Raw genomic sequence first — 19,640 nt, 5'->3', positions numbered from 1 at the left:
TTGTTTACACTGTAAAAGGTACATAGAAAAAGAGGGAATTGCATCCAGCATGCACTCCGTGTAATTAAAACATAAAAAGTACTGCTGGTTTGGCTTTCATTCTAAACAAATGTCAGGGCAAATATTCAAAACTAAGGAGAGCCAAGCCGAGGCTGCAAAAATCTTTGCTGTCAAAAATCTCTGTGTGAATTAAGATGACAGTCTCTGTGTGAATTAAGATGACAGTTTTGGCAATTTCATTACACCCTTTCTGACCAAAAGAATTCAAACATTTGTGCTTCTATCTACACCTGGATTCAAGCCCCCACTGACTTAGGTGATGTGTATTTCAGAGGTGCTTAAAATCCATATGAGTTGCAGCCTACTTCTCGAGTCTGTTCATTTCTCTGCACATTTGTGGCGGTGGTTGTGTGCTCGAGACTGATGCTGTCAATAGCCTGAAATATGCTGTCTCTTGCTAGCTTAATGCAGCAAATCAGAAATTTGCCTTGGGCAAAGAATGAACATACAAATACATAAATGAATCGGCAAATTTTTTTTGTTTGATAATATCCCTGAGAGAAGACAGAAAGAAAGCTCATGCGTTACCAAGGACACAAATCTTTAGAGCTAAATGCATCCAGATAAGGGCATGTAAGGATGGTGGAAAATATTTGCAAAAGCAGCTGAAGAAAGTTTGCTGCCAGGCTGTCTTGCCATGTAAACCATTACTCAGGCTGAAAGGATCTGTGCTTTGGAAGATAGATTTACTAAAGTCCTTCTATTTGTTATCATTGCTTTGTAGACATTTTGAAATTCGTCCCAAGAATGTATGTCATAAGAGTTAACTTGCTGAGGGGTATGTATGTGTGCATGCATATATATACACACACATGTATCTATTTGGACAGTTTTTGAAGTGTATATATTTAGAGAAAGAGATTCTGAAGAGGGGGTGGAAGCAGAGCATCTGCAGGAAGAGCTGTGTTTCCTTATGCACTGCTTTGAGTTTTTTGTCCCAATTTAAAATAAAGAGGAAGAGAGAAGCTCTCCAAAGGTATTTGAAGAAATTGACCAGTGCTCACTTTTATTGTTAAATTTTTAAACCAACTGCTTCCTTGCTTAAATACTGTAGGGACGATAATCTACTTTTCAGGCAAATTGCCTTGACTAGGTCTTGGGTGACACTTCCACATGGACTGTGCAGAGCTCGGGATCATCTAACACAAAACCAGAGATCTGGAAGGTTGTTAAGGACTCTGCCTCTCCTGTTAAAAGTTCCCCAGGATCCCCAGGTCATTGCTGTCATATTTGCATACCTTGTTCTTAAATAAAATTCCTATGTAGCTTTGCTACACAACTTGTTCCAGTGTTTAAATGTCACTGTTGTAGGGCGGAGGAAGGAGAGTTCTACATTGTTTGTGTCTAAGCTAGGCCTGTTCTTCTTCAAGTTATTGTGACTTATCATCCTCAATGGACATGAAGAATTATTAAATGCCATTTTCTGATATCAGCTGTTGTCTGATTTCTGACATTTCATTTAATTTGCCTGTCTATCTTCATTCTCCTAATTTCCTGTTTAAATAAACAAGAATTTTTGCCTCTCTGTGTGTGACATAGTTTGTCACAAAAGCTATGCTTTTAAAACCGTGCGGTAGTTTTCTTGTTCTAAAACTCTCCGGTTTGCTGTATTTTTCTTGAAGTGCAGTGGTAAAACTGGATTCAGTGTCTAATAGCAAGGAATAAAGGAAAACAGCTCAGTTTCATGTCTTATACTGGCCTGCCCTGGAATTATATTTCTTTTCCTTTTGAAATAATACTGTTCATTTCCAAGTTTAAATCTCATAGATTCTCAAAAGATGCTTAACATGTTAATGCTAATTTTCCTTTAGCATTGCTGTCATGCTTTGAACATTTTCCTGAGTTTCATCATTAGAATACCTCTAGACAAATGATGAAGATTATTGTAAGTGGTAGTTGTTACCTGCAAATGAATTACAGCCTCTGCAAATTAAGTGTCATCAGCCAATTTGAGAAATGTGTTTCTCTATTTCACTTTTCCAATTAAGGCTGTTATCCTAAGCGCTCAACTTAGTATACAGAGCTCTTTGAAATGCTTCATTGGACTATATTATTTCAGTTTGATAAAAAAAGAAATCACTGGTTATCTCTGAATAGCTGAATATTCAGACTGAATAGCTTTACACAGCCATATCATAGAAATTTCAGCCAGACTCTGTTTCCCTGATTTACTAGGGAACTTACTGCAGCTCCTGAAGGCTAACTCAGAAGCCATAAGCTGAAATGTATTAAAGCTACTTCTTGTTGCCTATCTGCATGCCCTTCAGCCTGACAAAGAGATAAACATGAGGTTTGACATGATTCAATTTCCACTTTCTTATTATCCTACACTGTTTAGAAATGGACTGTGATAATGTTTTTCTGTGCTTAGTGTGGACGTTGAACTTACTAACTTTAAATTTTCTGGGTACTCATTTCCCTGTGAAAAATGTGTGTATTTGCTTGGGGGGTTTTGTTTTCAGACATAATCAATAGTGCTTCAGAAAATCCTTTACTTGGAATCCACTCCCAAGGACGTAGCTCATTCTTCTTTTCATACACTGTTGTGACTTATATGGGTCAACTGTACATTTCACCTTTACAGCCTGTTGAGTAGCATAGGCAAGCATAAGTAGGCCTTTTTCTGGAAAAGCTCTGTTTGTTAGTCAAGTATAAAATTTGTGAGAATGAGAAATGAAAGCTGTTTCTTAATGTATTGCTTGGAATTTTCAAGGGAGGATGCATGTCTCCTTTAAAAGCTGGTACAGGTGAAGCCAAAGGTGAAGCCAAACTTGAAATTTGCTGCCTTGAAGTTGGCTCATTTTTGGGTTGGGTTTGTTTTGTTTTGTTTGGGTGGTGTCATTGTTGTTTGTTTGGGGCTTTTTAATTTTTTTGGGGGGAGGGATGTAGTCTCAAAAGTGATAAAATTTGGTTTCATGGCAATGCTGGCCTAGGTGATTAAGGACTGGGAGGTGAAGGGAAGGACTGTAAGGGGAGAAGCAGGTGGCACCATCCTGCCAGCTGATGCTGAGCCGTCCTGAGGGACATTCCCTTCTGATCCACTCTTCCCACCGTCTCCTGTCCATTTTCTTTCCATCTCTTCCTTTACATTTACTGCACCAAATTTCTGGAGTTATTGAGGCATCTCTTTCTTGAAGAGACCTTGTCCCTGCCTCTTAACATTCTCTTGGCTCCCTGTAGATGGGACAGTTTTCCTACCTCTTCCCCAAAACAGAGTGGAGGAGACTTGCTTTCTTATTGTGACTGAGAAGACCTCAGCTGAAAGCTGAGGGAATTATTCTTCTTGGTGGTCACCAGCTAACAGATTAATATTTCTAGGGCAAGGGATGTAGTTCTATGTCTGTTTGTGAAATTAGGCAAATGTCTGCTCTTCTGCTGGGATTTAATGTAAAAATGCAGTCCTTTTTACAGGAACTTCACTGTTTTCACATTTTGGATTTACTTACAACAAGGAAATATGAAATGTTTTAGTTAGGAATGTTTACAACTATAGTCTTCTGCATCTATTCACTTAATTCCTTTTTGGCTTTTGAGAGTATATGTGTATTTTTTCATTTTTTTCTAATGCTGGTAATTACCATTGAAAGCACTTGCTGAAGAATGAAGTCTCTCTAACCATAGAAACATAGAATTTAATATTATCCAAGAAAATGTGTTATCTGCGTATGATTCTTGTTTAGAATTTTGGCACTGGTAATTAAATTATTAAGTTGGGTATTGGAAATAATTTTGCCAATTACATGCTAGTCTGATTTTTTTTCCTATCTCTGTCATCTGAATTTGTCTATTTACCTGATTCAATGCCATGTTTTCCATGTCATTCACATGTAATGGGGCTGAGCCCTATTTACTCAAAAAAGACCCTGTAAACTAATATTGAACCAGTTATCAGTGTTTTAAACAATCGTGTGTGACTTCACTGGAGAAATGGGGTGTGCTACAAGTTTCAAATATGATACCAATGCTGATTTCTTCACAACTGTGTTAAGAACAGCTGATCTCCAGTAGAAACCACCCATGTTGGGCATTTCCACCAATAAAGCCATCATAACATTACTGTAAAATGTTAAATATTAGTACAGTCTGGAAAAATAAAATTTCCTGTAAGCTGGTAAGAGGAATAAATTAGCTCTGTGAATGTGAACTGCTAAATGGTTGCAATTCCACTGGGAAATCTTGCTGCTGAGAACTGCTTCACAAGGATGACATTTCTTTTTCCCAGTGTAACCCAGGCTGTGAATGGCTCTTCTTTGAGCAACAGCATTTATGTGTTGCCTTATGGGTATGTGTTCACAGAGATATGAAGAATAAACATGAAGTTATGCAGTTATTGCAAAGTTGCTACAAGGAATTAGTTAATAAATAACATAAGAAATTAATAATTAACTGCCTTTTCTTACATCTTCCTGATCTTTATTCTGGTACTTCACAGGAACCTAGTTTATCTTCCATCCCCACTTACCTAGTCATGCTTTCTCTTTCATGTTTCCTCTCACTTTGCTTTAATGCCACAGCTCATCTGTGAGTGTATGGTGTTTGCAGGCATTGCCAAGCAATCCTGAGGGCTATTTCAACTAAAGCACAAATAAAGGATAGCTGCATCTTTGTCCTTAAACTAACCATTTAATCAGTAGTGTTAGTAGGGACACTATAGAAAGAGAGATGTCAAACCTCTAGTTTCAAAGACACAATGTTGTTTTCTTCATTAATAACACTGATTCCAGATGCATTCCTAAGTACAAATTACTTCAGGAAAGCTCATGATTTTTTTTTGGTACTGTCTTGCAGAGGATTTCCCAAGAAAACAGGCAGGACTGCTAGGATAGCATCAGATGAAGAGATTCAAGGGTCAAAGGATGCTGTAATTCAGGATCTGGAGAGAAAACTTCGCTTCAAAGAAGACCTTTTGAACAACGGGCAACCGGTATGAAAGCATAAAATACCCTGGGGAATGGGAGTGAGTGAGGGTGGGCACCATTGGTAGTTTCTGAGCTGTGCTACATATAAAATAATTGTTGTAGATTGCTTTTTATGCATTTATAATTTTTAATTGAACTTTCAAAACTGCATTTCAAAAGGAATGATACATTTTGTTCTATCATTCCTTCTGCTATTTGACAACTTTACTTGGACTTAACAAAGCAATGGAGGTCACCAAAATGGTCAATTTGCATAAGAAGCCTGCACAGTCTGTACCTCCATGACTCTTTGAGCCTCAAGGGCCATTTGCTTTCGACTGTTCATTACTGAGTGGATGAACATGCACAGCTCTGATTCAGTCCAGGCTCATTCCACCTTGTGCCCAGCCACTGGATGACGGGAGAAGCAGTAGGTGGTAACTGGACATCAGAGGAGGTACAAGGCAGTTCATCATGAAAAACAACCCAGTAGGAATCAAGCATCATTAGGTTCTGCAGCTGGGGGGGCTTCTTTTGACTGATAGAATTTTAACCAGTAGAACAGAAATAACCAATAGTACTAACTTGCAGATCAAGGGTTAATGACCTGCTTGAGGATTCAAGAAATGAGGTAAAATGAGCATATCAAGTAATGAAATGCACAGCCACAAAGAGCTCTGTTCCTTTTTATACCCTTAAGATACACATGAAAGATAAAATACCAAATTCTTCCTGCTCAGAGTTGATGAGAAGCAACTTTCCTAAGAAGTTTTTACAGTTATTAAGACACTATCTTTGAAGCAGGAATTTCTTTTAAGAGGAAAGTAATTTTTAAAATGTAAACTGTCACCCCTCTTTTGTCAATAAAATATTTTTTTAAAAATCTGACTACCTTGGGATGCCTTTGTGTCACTTTGAAAGGAAGCGGAATTTTACATTTCTCAGGACAATGCCCAGAATTTTACTAAGTTTGCTTCTAGGTCTGAGCTGTGAACTCTGGTGGTGTAGTTCAAGAAAGCCCATTGAGTCAGACTGTCTGTCAACATTGCTCGATTTTGGTTCTTAATAAGGTCAATGGAGTGAAGTAGGGAGAATGTTCAGAGCGTCTGCTGCTTCTGCTACCTTTCTCCATTGACTGCACAGCATTTGGCAGTTTTCTGTAGCAGTTAAGCAAAATCACTGCCAGAGTGTATTAGTTCCTGTTTTTTCCAAGGAAGTGGGCTGAGAATGACTGTCAATGCCTATTTTGGAAAGTGAAGGAGATGTTTGGCCTGGACAAATGAATGGAATGTCCTGAGAATGCCCACATGGCCCAAGGTATTAAAAAAAAAAAAGAGACCAACTGTGATCAGATGATGTGGGAACTTGAACTAAATAAACTCTGTTTTGGTGCTTGCCTTGTGGCTTTTGCCTTGCAGATTCCTGTCTTGGGTAAATTCTGTCTGTGTAATCATGAAAGTGGGCACTTGGAGTGACTGCAGAAGAAATATAAATGAAGAAAAGTTCATGATTTCCTTAGATGCTTGTGCCGAGGCAGCACCGCTACCTAGTTGTCATGAGCTGCAGCCTACTGGTTTAGCTGCAATATGACATTAAGACAAAAATAAATTACATGAGATTTTTTTTTTAAAGCATACATGCAGTATGCTTTTAAATATTTACAATTTCCATTCTTCATTCAGTTTTCATTTTTCTCCTTCAATTAGGTGTTTCACCATGAAATTGATTTGTCTTCCACAAACTTGCATTTTTTTGCAATGTTGATTTGTAAGAAAGTGTCTGAAATGCATTTGTAAATGCAGGAAGAAAACTAATAATTAAATAATTGGCTTATGCATTAAGATATGCCTTTAATTTGTTTTCTCAGTGTAAATTGTCTTTTATAAGCTGTCTCCTAAATTTCTGAAAGAGTAAGAAGAAATAGAAATTTTAAAATCTTGAAGAATACATTTTTCTGTATTTTGGACAAAATATTCAAGTAGAGTAGAATCTCCTTATCATTTTGTGGCAGTGTTTTCTGCCTTGTGGTTCTAATGTGAAAACTGAGCAGAATGACTTGAATAAGATTTGGGATGATTTGATATGCCCTCTTCTGATGGCCATGATTTAAGCAGTTCCTATTGCTCATTCCTACCCAAGTTCCTGGCATGAGGATGGAAACAAATGGCAGAGTCAGTGTAAGGGTTGCTTAAGCCAAAAGAGCCACTTGTAATACTAAAAAAATGCATTACAATCTGTGGTAGAAAATTTCTGTTAGAAACATATTGCTGCTCTCTTTTATCAACGTTACTTTCAGCGTTGCTTACTGTGTACTGCTTTGTCGTTGGAGAAATACTATTTTTTTCTTTCTTCTGCTTCCCCCCTCATGTCCTTTTTATTTTTTTGTTCAGAGATTAACATACGAGGAAAAAATGGCTCGTCGATTGCTGGGAGCGGACAGCGCTGCAACTGTCTTCAACATACAGGAACCAGAAGAAGATCCTGCAATACAGGTGCCACATAATTCTACAATTTCACAGGAAAAAATGCCTTTCAGCTTTTCTTTTTTACTGACTATGATTGTCATTAAAATAAAATCCTACATAAGACGCTAAATATATACAAGATAGGATCGTTATTGATTACAGAAGTTATGTGTTATCTATTAGTGAAATAACCTGGAGGATCACATGTCCATTGCTCAGTTTTTCCATAAGGCTGAGACTTCTCAAATGTCTGCTTTCTGCTTTAAACTCTTCTGTTTATCCTGTTCTGTCCTGACCTTTAAGTCTCTGAAGGCAGCAATGCATCTCCTATCTTGAAACCATCTTCTCTTTATTTGTGTAATAGGCACTTTTTGGGTGCAGACCAAAACCACAACAGAAAGTCTGCTTGAAAGGCCAGGTACACATTCTCCATTGTTCAGATGCCAGAGCTGCTATTCAGAAATATTCGTTTGCTTATGGTGCTGCACAAAGCACATTCTCCTGATAAAAACTGAGGAACTCTCATGGATATCTCTTGGTCTTCTTTCTCCTCTTGATCTTTTCTTCTACCCTTGCAGGAAGCTCGCTCTGTTGGTGCTTCTGTAGTGAGTCCCATGGATATTCAAAAGGTTATCATTTTCACCTTTTTCTGTCTTGTGGTTGTTTTTTTTTTTTGTCTGTTTTTCTTTCTGTCCCCTTTCCATTCTGCTCCTCTTGGTTAATAACAAGAGGTCTTCTAGCATTAATAACTGTGGAGAATTGGACTGCACTCCATTTATGAGGATGTTCAAGTTGTTCTGGAAGCCTGTGTGAGTGCAGACAGTTTAACAGCAATCATGGTGTGCTCCACTATCTTTGTGCTGTAACAATAACATACACTGACATGATACTAACTGTCATATACTTCATGGTTTACTTTTATGGTGCCCTTCAGGAAACAAAGAAATTTTAAAACTATCTGCAGCTTACAAGGTATTCCTCTGCTCTTCCATTTGTTGCAATTATTGAGGGTTATGATTAGTTCTGTAACCAATGGCAGAAGCATGTCATGTCATTCTCAGACCAGAGGCAGCAACAGGGGATGGGCATGTGAAAGGATACTTTGCATGAGATGCATGTTCTTAAATACAAGAGTCAGAGACAACGGCCAAAAGCAATTTGGAAGTGTCTGAATTTCTGCTGACTGAGAAGAGCATTAGCTAAAATTTTTTTTTCCTGCTTCTGAGCTATTTTACAGTCTGACATTGTCACTGTTATCAGTAAGATTCCAAGCAGGAATTCTGCAAAGTAACAGTTCAAGAAAGCAAATAACAGTGTATATCAGTAAATCATAACAAATTCAAGCAAGTCACTCGATGAACCTTTCTGCTCTTCTTGCTATATCTTCAATACAATTACAGTAAATTTTGTTTCTAAGGGAGGATCCCATACAAAGGGAATCATAGCAACAGGAGTAAAGGGAAACAACTATCATGGACTGCCACTGTTGCAATTTTCTCTTATTTTTGTCCTCATTTTTACAGGCAACTGTAAACAAAATAATTTTATCCTTCTGGTTCAGCCTCTGGTAGAGTTCTATGCAAATAGCAGATGTGAACCATATGGTCTTCTAGCCATCTGGAAACAAAACCCACCCTAAATCTGTCTGTACCCTCAAGGAAATATCAGTGTGTTCCTTTTGTCTTTATGAACTGCCCCAGAATACTTTTATTCTTATAGGATTTTTTTTAATGGAAAGAAAGCAACCAATGACTTTCTTTCCCCTTATAAATTAGACCTTAAGACAACATGAAATACAGTTTTTGCCTCATACCAGATGTCTCGATTGTTTCATAGGGAAACTATTGGAGACATGGATTATAGTGTTTTTCTTCAACAAGATACAGTTTCCTTTTATATGTAAAAACTTAATGGCTTGTTAAAGATTGGTAAAATAAAGAAATCCAAATATTAAGAACATATCTTCCTGAGCAATGTGTTGAAGCTGGACACTAATATCTACCTCTCATTTGACAGGAATATAAAGTCTCCAGCTTTGAGCAAAGGCTGATCAGTGAAATTGAATACAGGCTGGAGAGATCTCCTGTGGAAGAATCAGATGATGAAGTGCAACATGGAGATGAACCTATTGATAACAGTATGTCACCCTATTTTGAGATAAAGCTGAAGCACTACAAAATCTTTGAGGGAATGCCAGTCACATTTACATGCAAAGTGGCAGGAAATCCAAAGCCAAAGGTAAGAAAAAACAGTAAATCTTTCTAGAACTTCTCTGAAGAGTTCTGTGTTGGTCCTTTACCATCAGACTCTGGACTCTATGGGCTGTATCTTACAGTAACAGGAGATATTTACACTTGACAAGAAAATCTTCTATCTAGCATAAACTGCCGAATCTCTTTTGGCACAACTGGAGTTAATCAGTCAAAATCTGGCAAAAAATGCTACTGTTATGCTTCTGCTCTCAGTTACTCCCTCCTGAGGCTTCTTCTCAATTATTTTACCCAGAAGGAAAACTTCTGTCATTTTCAGAATTACCTTTTAGGGTACATTTGTGCACAGAATGCAGTGCAATGCTAGAAAGCCCCACGTGAGCTGGCATAGGAGGCCCAAAAGCCACCTCATCTTGCTAGCATGGGTAATTAGTTCAGGCATGGTAACATGCTAATGCAAAAATATGTGGGTTTTAGTTCAGAAGCCAGCATGGTATCTCTCATTCTTCAGCATCTACACACACTAACAAGACTGGGTTTTATTGGAATGTAGAAGGCGGCGTAATAAAATACCATAAGCTCCCACCAGCAAGATGAGACATGATGGTGAGGTTTTAATGATGAACTTCTGAGGGAGGGTTGGGCTTGGGAAGCATTTCATTGTAGCAAATGTAAAAGTACCAGCTGCATGATGTCAGTAGTCTGGAAGAATGCCCTCCTTGGATAGGTTGCATACAACCATTTCAAAAATTGCTTGGCAATCAACTGACTGATTATGCAGCAGGCAAACAGCAGCAGCTTCTTCAACTCCCCTGCCAAAGCCAGTGTCTTCCCTGGGAAGCTCTCACAGCTCTCACAGTGACCTCTCGTGGACAGGGGCTCTTATCTTCTTAGACAAGATCAATGATGCCTTGTCTGATACATAAGATCTTCGCAGAAGCCCTCACATCCAAATCTCTCATCCAGTGTAGGTTTTATGGGTACTCAGGATTTCAAACAGAGAGAAATACAAGTGACTTTATATGCCCAATGATATATGTATATGATAGTGTACAAGCTGTTAATTTAAAAAAAAAAGGACTTTATGAGGTAGCAGAGGAAGAACAACAGAGAACTAGGGCTACATCTGCATCAGCAAGGAGTGCAGACCAGAAGAAGAAAATCTCTAGAATGAGATCTCCACCCCTACACACGTCAGAAGGTTTTACTCCAGGCTAGCTCAAATCTCTTCCCACAGACTGAAGCAGATGCACACTAGATGAGTTCTTGGAGCACACTTTCTGGCTTAGGTTCATCTGAAAGGAATCCAGTTCTGTGCTCCAAGAGCACAACATGATGTGAACCACTGCAAAGTAAGCGGGGTAGATCAGTATACTTCTATCAGAAAAGCACTCCTGCTTCAAGCTGAAGACACAGACACTGGGAAGATAAGCCCAGTCTGACTGAAATCAAGATTTTCATGTCCAGCCTTACTTCTGAGATGACCCTGGGTAAGAGTCTGTTGTGCTGAACAAGGGTGGGATGCAAATGGGTCTGTTGCTGACAGAAGTGCAGTGTGTGCAGAGATATTCTTTCTGCCTGAGGCTTATGACTAAGTTGCTGGATGACCTGTTATGAGTCAGCCTTAGTCAACTTCACCATTCCCTAATTTCCACAGTTTCCAATTAAGGTGTAGTTTCTCTCTCTGATTTAAGACAGATGAAAGGGGATGTCTTCTTTCCCTCACTAGGGCGATAAGGATTGCACAACCAAGAAGCCACATTCCTAGCACTTCCCCTAAAGCCTGCCTTACAGAGAATCTGATGAGAATGCCCTGTGATTCACAGCCCTGTTCTGTTTTCCTGCAGTGTCAAAGTGTGCACATTAAGAAGGGATTTGCTCTTGCACCTGGAACTCTGGCCCTTTGTTCCATCCACTCGCAGATGCTTTGCGTAATTTGTTAAGTTACTTGGATGGAACCAATATCAGTCCTGTTATATGGCTGCTTGTTAGCCAGGCTTCACAAATGTCCAAGGCCCTCTCCCCCTCATCTGCCAGAGCATTCCAAGACAGCAGTTTTGAAAAGCTCAATGGCTGAGGGCTGCTCTTCTGCTGTCATTTGTTGAAGCTGGAAGTGTTGCTTGTGAATAAATTTTTTACTCTGGCAAATGAAAAGCTGGAAATAATTTACTAACTTGAAGCTCCTCCCTTCTAAGTATTCTGTCAGGTCTGCCAAGGAATGGCTTTGGGAAGGACTGTAGTGTTTCTAAAATCTGGCATTCATTACAAGGGATTTTTCTAAGTAGAGTTATTGGCTTGATTATTTTTTCCCCTGAACATGCCATGTAAATTGAATACTGATGTGCAAATTGTGTCTTCATATGTAGGACTTTTTAAATCTGAACCTACTCTTTGTTATAACCTTTGGTGTAATGTAAAACTATTTTCTCATTGAAATGAGAAACCTGTGGTGCTACAGGAGGGACTATGGAATACTTCTTTTTAAGGGATTATTTCTCCTCAGAATTAGGACAATGCCATACAAGAGGTTAATTGAAACACCAGTGTTACATAGATCTCATACTGCTCACTCTTCACATGGCTGAATATAATTCTTGGTGATTAAAAATGCTTGTGCTGCCCAAGATCAAGCCCCCCTTTGTGCTGTGTATACCATTGTATTCCTAGTCATTGCACACTGGTTTCTGAAAATCTGGTGCAAATAAAAGCAATCCAGATGCAGTGCTCAGTGCTTATGTAGTTTAATGCTACATTTATGGAAAGTTATCCTAGAAAGAAAATATTTCACTGCGAGGACCATTGTCTCCTGCAGTGGTGCTCTTTTACTTATTAACTGCATGTAAGATAAAAGTAATATTAAGAATTTATTGCTCATATGGGATGCCAGTGCTTTTAAACTCAGTTGATATAAGTTTTGGACAACATATACATGATGTTTGGATAGCTGGTTCAGTTAATATTTGTGTGTATTTCCATGCATGTCTCCTGATATTTCTGATAAGTGTACTGTTATTAAATAGTTACTACTTAATGCAGTAGATTTCCAAGCAACATTATGACACATGTAAAGCATGCAAGTTAAAACTCATTTTTTGCAGCAATGTTGTTTTAGCACCCATTAGCATGTGTATGTAAGTGATCAAATATCTCTTACATCTCCAGTAAGTGCTCTGTCAGCAGACAAGAAGATGACTAAACCTTTTGTTCAGGCCACAGAGCCTCTGCAAGGCTGCTGACAGACAAAATGGGAAACAAGTATAACCGGCTATTGAGGAAATGAAATCATTTCAACTTACGCATAATGCCTGTTAATATAAAAATCATATACAGTGATAAATGTTTAAGGAAAATTTTCACTGATTTTCACCAAAAACATCCTCCATTGTTTTTTGTTAAATTCAAAAGTATACCCTTAACCCCAAGTGAATGAATTTCAAGCTTTGAAGCATTGGCACATATGAAGAATCCAGCAGATTAAACTCTATCAGGAATGGAATTGCACATTGCTCTGTCACTTCATTTTTTACTAGAGAGCCAGCACCCTTTCCTCACTCTTAAGACCTAAATTCCCACTTCAAGAATGAGCTTGAGCAAAATGTGTGTTTTCCTCATGCTAAATAGTCACAGCAGGACCAGGACAAATACAGTTGTACTTTGAATGACTTGGCCTCCTAAAAATGATGTAGGTATCTTCACAAGCGTCTCAAATGCTGAACACAGTTGATGTTATGTGTAGTACACATTTCAGAAACAACAAGTAAATAATGTTCTACTTAAATATGGATTTGGGCAGCTGAGTACAGCCTTCCTCGTATAACATTTTCCAGATATTCCTCTGTGTGTGTTCATGCATACAACATTTACTTTTGATTCCAGCAGATATCGGTTTGGGATTTTACTTTATTATTATAATGTAAAAAAAAAAACCTCCTGAAAGCTAGGTCAATTTTTTTCCCTTCAAGTTTGAGGCACTAAAAGTACATTTTTTGTGTGTGTAATTCATGGATTACTGTAGGATATTATCCCGCATACATCACTTTTTTGGCTCACTGAAAGTATATCTTGGGTCAGCCAGAGAATAAAATTATGTATCAAAAGTACTGGAAAAGCCCTCTGTTTGATAGCCAGTGTAAGTGTTCTGTGCAGCTTGGAGCTGTGCTGGCATGCAGTTATTAAGGGATGTCCACGTGCTGCTTTGCTTTGAAGTATTTCCTATGACTTTGCAAAGCTGTCCACTTGCGTAGCTGGCCTGTCACACCGGGGTGACGCTGTTAGGTTCAATCATGTCACTACACTGAGCTGCTCACTGCCAGCTGAGCAGCTCTGTCCCCTCTGGCACTTTGGTCCAGTCCACTCAGCGTAATGGATATGAGACAAAAGGGGTGTTTCAACAGTGAGATCATTGCTTCTATTTAATTCATCGCTGAATTAATTAAGCCTATCATTATCTTGGGTTTTTTATTTATGTTTTTATTTTCTGAAAAGACGGCAAAAACATTCTCAAGGTTTTTCTGCAGCTTTTTCAGATTTAGGCAAAATAAACGTAAAGTTAGTGATCTCTGAAATCAATAATCTCTTCTTTGTAATGACATTTAGTTTCAGCTCTTGAACTGTTCAGCCCTTATGCACCTGTACGTTCTGTTGGAAACTGTCCAGGCCGTTGTTTCTCTTTGGACCACTGATAATCCTGTAACTGTTAGTGAAAGTGACTCATAGAATGAGGAGTTGATCAAAGCAGTTTTCTTTTACTACCTACCAGAGAGTGTTTCAGCAGTTAGTTAGTTAGTGCTATTTATGGTTTTGATATATTTATGATATTTTTTAGCAGTTTGTTAGTGCTATTAAATGAGAAATTATGGCAATGAGCACCCACCCCTTACCAGCTGTGCTTTGCTTTTTTTCCTGTAGATTTATTGGTTTAAAGATGGGAAGCAAATTTCTAAACGGAGTGATCACTACCGAATTCAAAGAGAACCTGATGGAACTTGCTCACTGCATACTGCAGCCTCCACCCTGGATGATGATGGGAATTACACTATTATGGCTGCTAACCCACAGGTAAATGAAGGTTTGGCTCCAGAGCAAACATCCTTCTGGACATAAATCTTCAGGAAACTATCTCATCTCACATGTGCATGATTTAATTAAATGATGAAGTCACCATAAAATATGCAAGTTAGATTTCTGTTTTCATCTTGCATCAGTAGGGTGGGACCTTTCTATCTCCAAGAGATTAGCAACTCAACAGTCGTTTTTTTCCTATGGTTTGAGGTTTCAGGGGGAGGGGTATCATTTTTTAATTAGTCTTACACTAGTTGTTTCAGCTGATAACATCTCAGTATTCTAACTGAGCATGGCTAGCACATATATATAAAGGGAGAAGAAGATCCAGTTTACCAGAAGAAGTAACCCAGTCCAGAGATTTAACTTTCTTTTGTTCACCCTACTCACTGACTGAGGCCAATTTTTTTAAATGAGTGGGAGTATATCACACCTCAGCATGCTTACATCAGGCAAATTGCAAGTCTGTAAGGCAAAAAAAATCTAGCACTATTCTGTAACAGTCCTGTGTTCATCTTAAACAGCTCTTTTCTGAAACACAGAGTGTTATTGGTTTAGCAATGCCATTTTTTTTTTTGCAGAGGTACATAGCAGAAGCCCACTAGTTCATTAGACACAGCCAAACTTATAGATCCCTCATCCTATGGAAGTAGCTTTTTCAATCCACTTTTCCTACACCACAGCAAATTGAGGGGAAAGAGTTGCATGTGAGAAACCAAAGCAGTAACATAACTTTTGGGATGTAATGAATTATTTTCTTCTGTAGTGCATCTTGCCAAGACTAGGCCCACAAGCAGAATCACACTAGAATAACAAACTGGATCACTGAGACAGAGTTCAATCTAAGCAGGAGTGTTGTGCTCTGTTATGCATGTTGCTAGGTTACTCAGCATGATGCTGCCATTTTTGTCAGCTTGTCAGTCCTGCTTATACTGCAGAGGGCTTGGGAATACCAGGGGTTGTGCACACAGGCAACACACAGAGAGCAGCTTTTGGGTAGATTCTACGAAGTGCAGTGCTTAAATATGGGTGGTTTAATTATTATTTCTACATATGTAGAAAAGTAAAGCACATAAAAGAAATATTAATGAAATAGCGTAAGGCTGCGGAATTGTTCAAGCTGGGAGCTTTTACACATAGATGACAGACCAATTGTTACCAATACTTGGTACCACTTAAGTTGTGAAATTTTACAACAGGTTTAAAAATATATGCATGCTTAAGGTAAGAAATGCTCCTGTTCATCTTCCTCTAAGTGTTGTCTCGGTGCATGCACAGAGTTTCACTGTGTAGTGTTACTGTGTGATTCAAAGTCTTGGAGAACTTGAACAAACTGCCTTTGTGTTTGGGCAGTGTACTCTGTCCCTGAATATTTACAGCCTGCTTTGGAGCATTTGTTGTTCATGATAATGTTCATTCAATGACACAACAGTGACCCAGGTTACCAGTTCTGGTCATGATGGCACTACTTTGTTAGTGGATTTTTGGATGTACTAAAATGAGCTGGGTTTGTGTGGTTCCAGCTTGGAGCTTGAAAAGGCAGCTTTGTTAAATGATAAAATTCTGTGCTTGTGCTTTTTTCCCCTCTTTGGAGAAGAACCAGAAGCATCCTCCTTTTTACAGTGTAATTCCCAAGCAAACATACTTATCTCTTCCACTATTTGCTTGCTTTTACTATGCATTTAACAGCACAATGGAGGCAAAGAAGGGCTGTGAGTTAATGCACTAACCTTTCACACTCAAAGATCTGGATTCCAATTCTTTTAAGTCATCCTGAGTGGAAATAATTTTGGCAAAGCCTTCTCAATTCTAATGGAAAGTTGTCCACGTCTCAAAGCTATCACAAACTTAGGCAAATTTGGCTGCCTTTCCTTAAGAGAGCAAAGTACATAAATATAAGGGAGCTCCCATCAGAACTCTGATGGACTGGCAGATATTTGCTAGGCTGCTGCTGTGTTTGGTCATTGCTATTGGAATCACCAAACTCTAAAGCAAAAGATGTGTTCTCAGCTGATAGAAATCAGTTTTATTAAAGCAAAGGAATCAGTTTTATTAAAGGATTCAGTTCATAAAAGCTCTGCCAGTCCATGCCATCTCCTGACCTGGGCTAACATAATAGGATTTATGTGTAAAATGCCTTGTTGACAGACCCTGGAGATTGTCCATGGTAGTTAGCACAGCAGGCCCCTTTGCCCATGGCATAAAGTGCAGTGAGCTGGAATTAAAGTTCTGACACGCCACTGGGGTTTGTTGTAAAATTTGCCATAGAAGTTAATCCAGAGCAAATGGACCCTGGGCCTAGACAAACACAAAGCCTTGCCTGGTTTAGGCCTTTAGTTAGAGATCATATCCCTTAACTGAGCTCTTTCTATGAACTCTATGGGCTCACATCGAGTTCTTATTTTCACCTTTCTTTTTATTCCATTCCCTCTGCTTCTTTGCATTACACACCCACAGTCCTCAGGCTGGAGTTCCCTTAGTTTCTAGGACATCATCTCATGAATTACTTCCCACTCATTGTTTCCATCCTCTCCATCCTGTGACTTTTCCGAAATCTTTGGCTTCCTGCTTAATCTTTCCTATCCAAATTCCTTATTGCCCTTTGTGTTTCTATTTGTGACACCATCATGTACTGGAATATGCAGAAATGATCCCAAACTATGTGTATTCATCACCTGCCAGAAAAATATTAATATGCAGTGGTACCCAAAATAGAAATTCATTTGTTCCAGATGTCTTCAATGGTCTTGTAACATAAGGGGAAAAATAAAGCTTTTACACAAGGAATTGCTGTGGGTCTTGCACAATTTTAATGGGTTATTTTAATGCAGGGATTTTCCTTGCAGACTAAATGGGTCATGGGAATAGAAGTGGGACACAGACTTCATTTCTAAGGGAACACAAAAGTTGTTGCTATTTGAAGGCTGCTTGTGAGCCTGGTGAAATTGTTTTTTTATGGGCTTCGGACAGTTCTTAAAGAACTGTTATTTGCAACCCCACAAGTATTGTGATAAAAACATTTGTCACTTCTATGCTGGCAGACTTGAGTGTGGAGCCCATAGCTTAGAGCTGAAATACACTGCAAGGCTGATGTGGATGTTGCTTTACTGCTACCAGCCCAGGGAGCAGAGCTGTCATTTATTATGACCACCAGATGCTTTTATCCCTTACAGGGCAGTCTCATCCCAAATCTGTTAGGACTACTGCTTGTGGTGGAAAACCTGCCTTCTAAAACACAAAGTAAAAGAAAAAAGGGGGGCAAATACACCAGAACCATGTTTTATTTATCATTCATTAAAAATACCCTGAATAATCACCAATGTCCATCAGCACAGCTGTGCCTTTCAGTGCAATTCCTCAAACCAGATTCACTCTGCAGAGAGGACCTGTTACGTACCTGTCAAATTCTTTTGGCTTTCACAATAATGAGGGATTTTTGAGTTTTGGGCCCACCAGATCAAGTAGATCAATCCACTTTGGAGGCAGCAACTCTTTTGGTAACTAACAACAATCACCATGGGACATCTTCTGCCCACTTGGCACACACAGAGGAAACCTCCTGCCCACATCACTAACAGTCATTATGAACTTGGAACTTGATTGCCAGTGGTATTAACAATCTTTAAAAAAACCAACATGAATGTATTATAGTCACAGTTATTCCAGTCTGTTCTGTGTTAGATTGGAAGCTGATAAAATAGGAAAAAAAAAAGAACAGATCAGGTTGAACATTTATCGTTACATATTTTAAGTCTTTTAATGTTCCTTCTCTCTGTCATCCTAACAGGGCAGAGTAAGTTGCACGGGCAGGCTGATGGTTCAAGCTGTAAATCAAAGAGGCCGCAGTCCCTGGTCACCTTCAGGTCAGCCTCACATAAGAAGGTATTTGATGCTTTTTTTTTTCTTTTAATAATATGGATTTTGCAAAATAACTGTGGTAAGGTAGAGAATGTGAGGTAAGCAGATAAGTTAAAAACATGGCATTCAGGAGGAAATGTGACCTCTGCTGTCTGAAATTTCTACAGGACTTGTACACTCAGAAGTATAAGCAACCTCTGAAATGACATGAATTCTAAATATCTTTACATTTCCCTGTCTCCTCCTTTCTCTGTGGTGTTCACTAGTTACTCAGTATCTCAAATTACACTATCAGCTGTTGGGAAGGCTCTTGCCACTTAGGCTTTTTAAAAATATTTCATGTGATTAGGATTCTACCAGGATCCTCCATCTTCTGCAGCTTCTAGGAAGTGTTCATTTAATAAGTGCATGCCAAAGAGGTTTATCAGATTTACATTAGAAATATTTTAGTATTTCAGTATTTAATGTTTCAGTTCAGTTTCTTATAAGGAATTATGAGTCAGAAATAAAGTATTAAACATAACTTTGGTGAGTTTACAGTTTTTCCCATATGAAGCTATGGGTTAAGTTTTGGGACCATAGAAGGGAATTTTTCCCTTCAAATAATTTTTTTCTTTGCCCAAAGCATTTATAAGGCTGTTTAGCACAGCTTAGACAGCTTTAGATTATACAAAAAAGTTGATTTTGGTTATCAGAACTGTTTCAAGGCAGTGTGAGGGCTCTGGTTTCTGGATTCTGCTGTAATAAGACGTGTTTTGCTTAATGCTTCCAACAGCCATAGAATCTCAATATTGCCCAACTAATATACAGAGTACATGTAATTACACAGTCGGTATACAACCAGGAAAGTACTTCTGTAACAGTTAGTACTGTGCTAGCATGTAGTGTAGAACTGCTGCATGTAAAACAGGCTCTCTTCCCCCCTCTGGTAGCTATAAAGTGTTAGGAAGTGAGGCTGATTGGTTAAAAGATCTTGTCAGTCTTATTCCTGCATGGAACAAACTGCAACCCTGAAAGCATTTCCCAGCATTTCTCTGAGATGGCCACCAGCTCCCTCTGCAGTGTCACCTTGTGTTAAGCCCAGAGCT

General features: G+C 38.7%; 1 protein-coding gene across 1 annotated transcript in view; it reads left to right on the top strand.

Annotated features, from left to right (window-relative positions):
- PALLD (palladin, cytoskeletal associated protein) overlaps nt 1-19,640 on the top strand; it is a 186,710-nt gene that overhangs the window by 157,020 nt on the left and 10,050 nt on the right. The window contains exons 12-17 of the mRNA XM_054290671.1: nt 4,849-4,984; nt 7,349-7,450; nt 8,002-8,052; nt 9,440-9,661; nt 14,542-14,691; nt 18,482-18,576. Of these exons, the coding sequence (XP_054146646.1) occupies nt 4,849-4,984; nt 7,349-7,450; nt 8,002-8,052; nt 9,440-9,661; nt 14,542-14,691; nt 18,482-18,576 (756 nt within the window). The remainder of the gene's footprint in view (nt 1-4,848; nt 4,985-7,348; nt 7,451-8,001; nt 8,053-9,439; nt 9,662-14,541; nt 14,692-18,481; nt 18,577-19,640) is intronic.

This window comes from Melozone crissalis, unplaced genomic scaffold (genome assembly GCF_028551555.1).
Source record: "Melozone crissalis strain CALT ecotype California unplaced genomic scaffold, PUWL_Pcris_2 ptg000006l_1, whole genome shotgun sequence".
Taxonomy (NCBI): Eukaryota; Metazoa; Chordata; class Aves; order Passeriformes; family Passerellidae; genus Melozone; species Melozone crissalis.
Note: the sequence above shows the minus strand (reverse complement) of the source record. Positions and strands in the feature narration are given on the sequence as shown.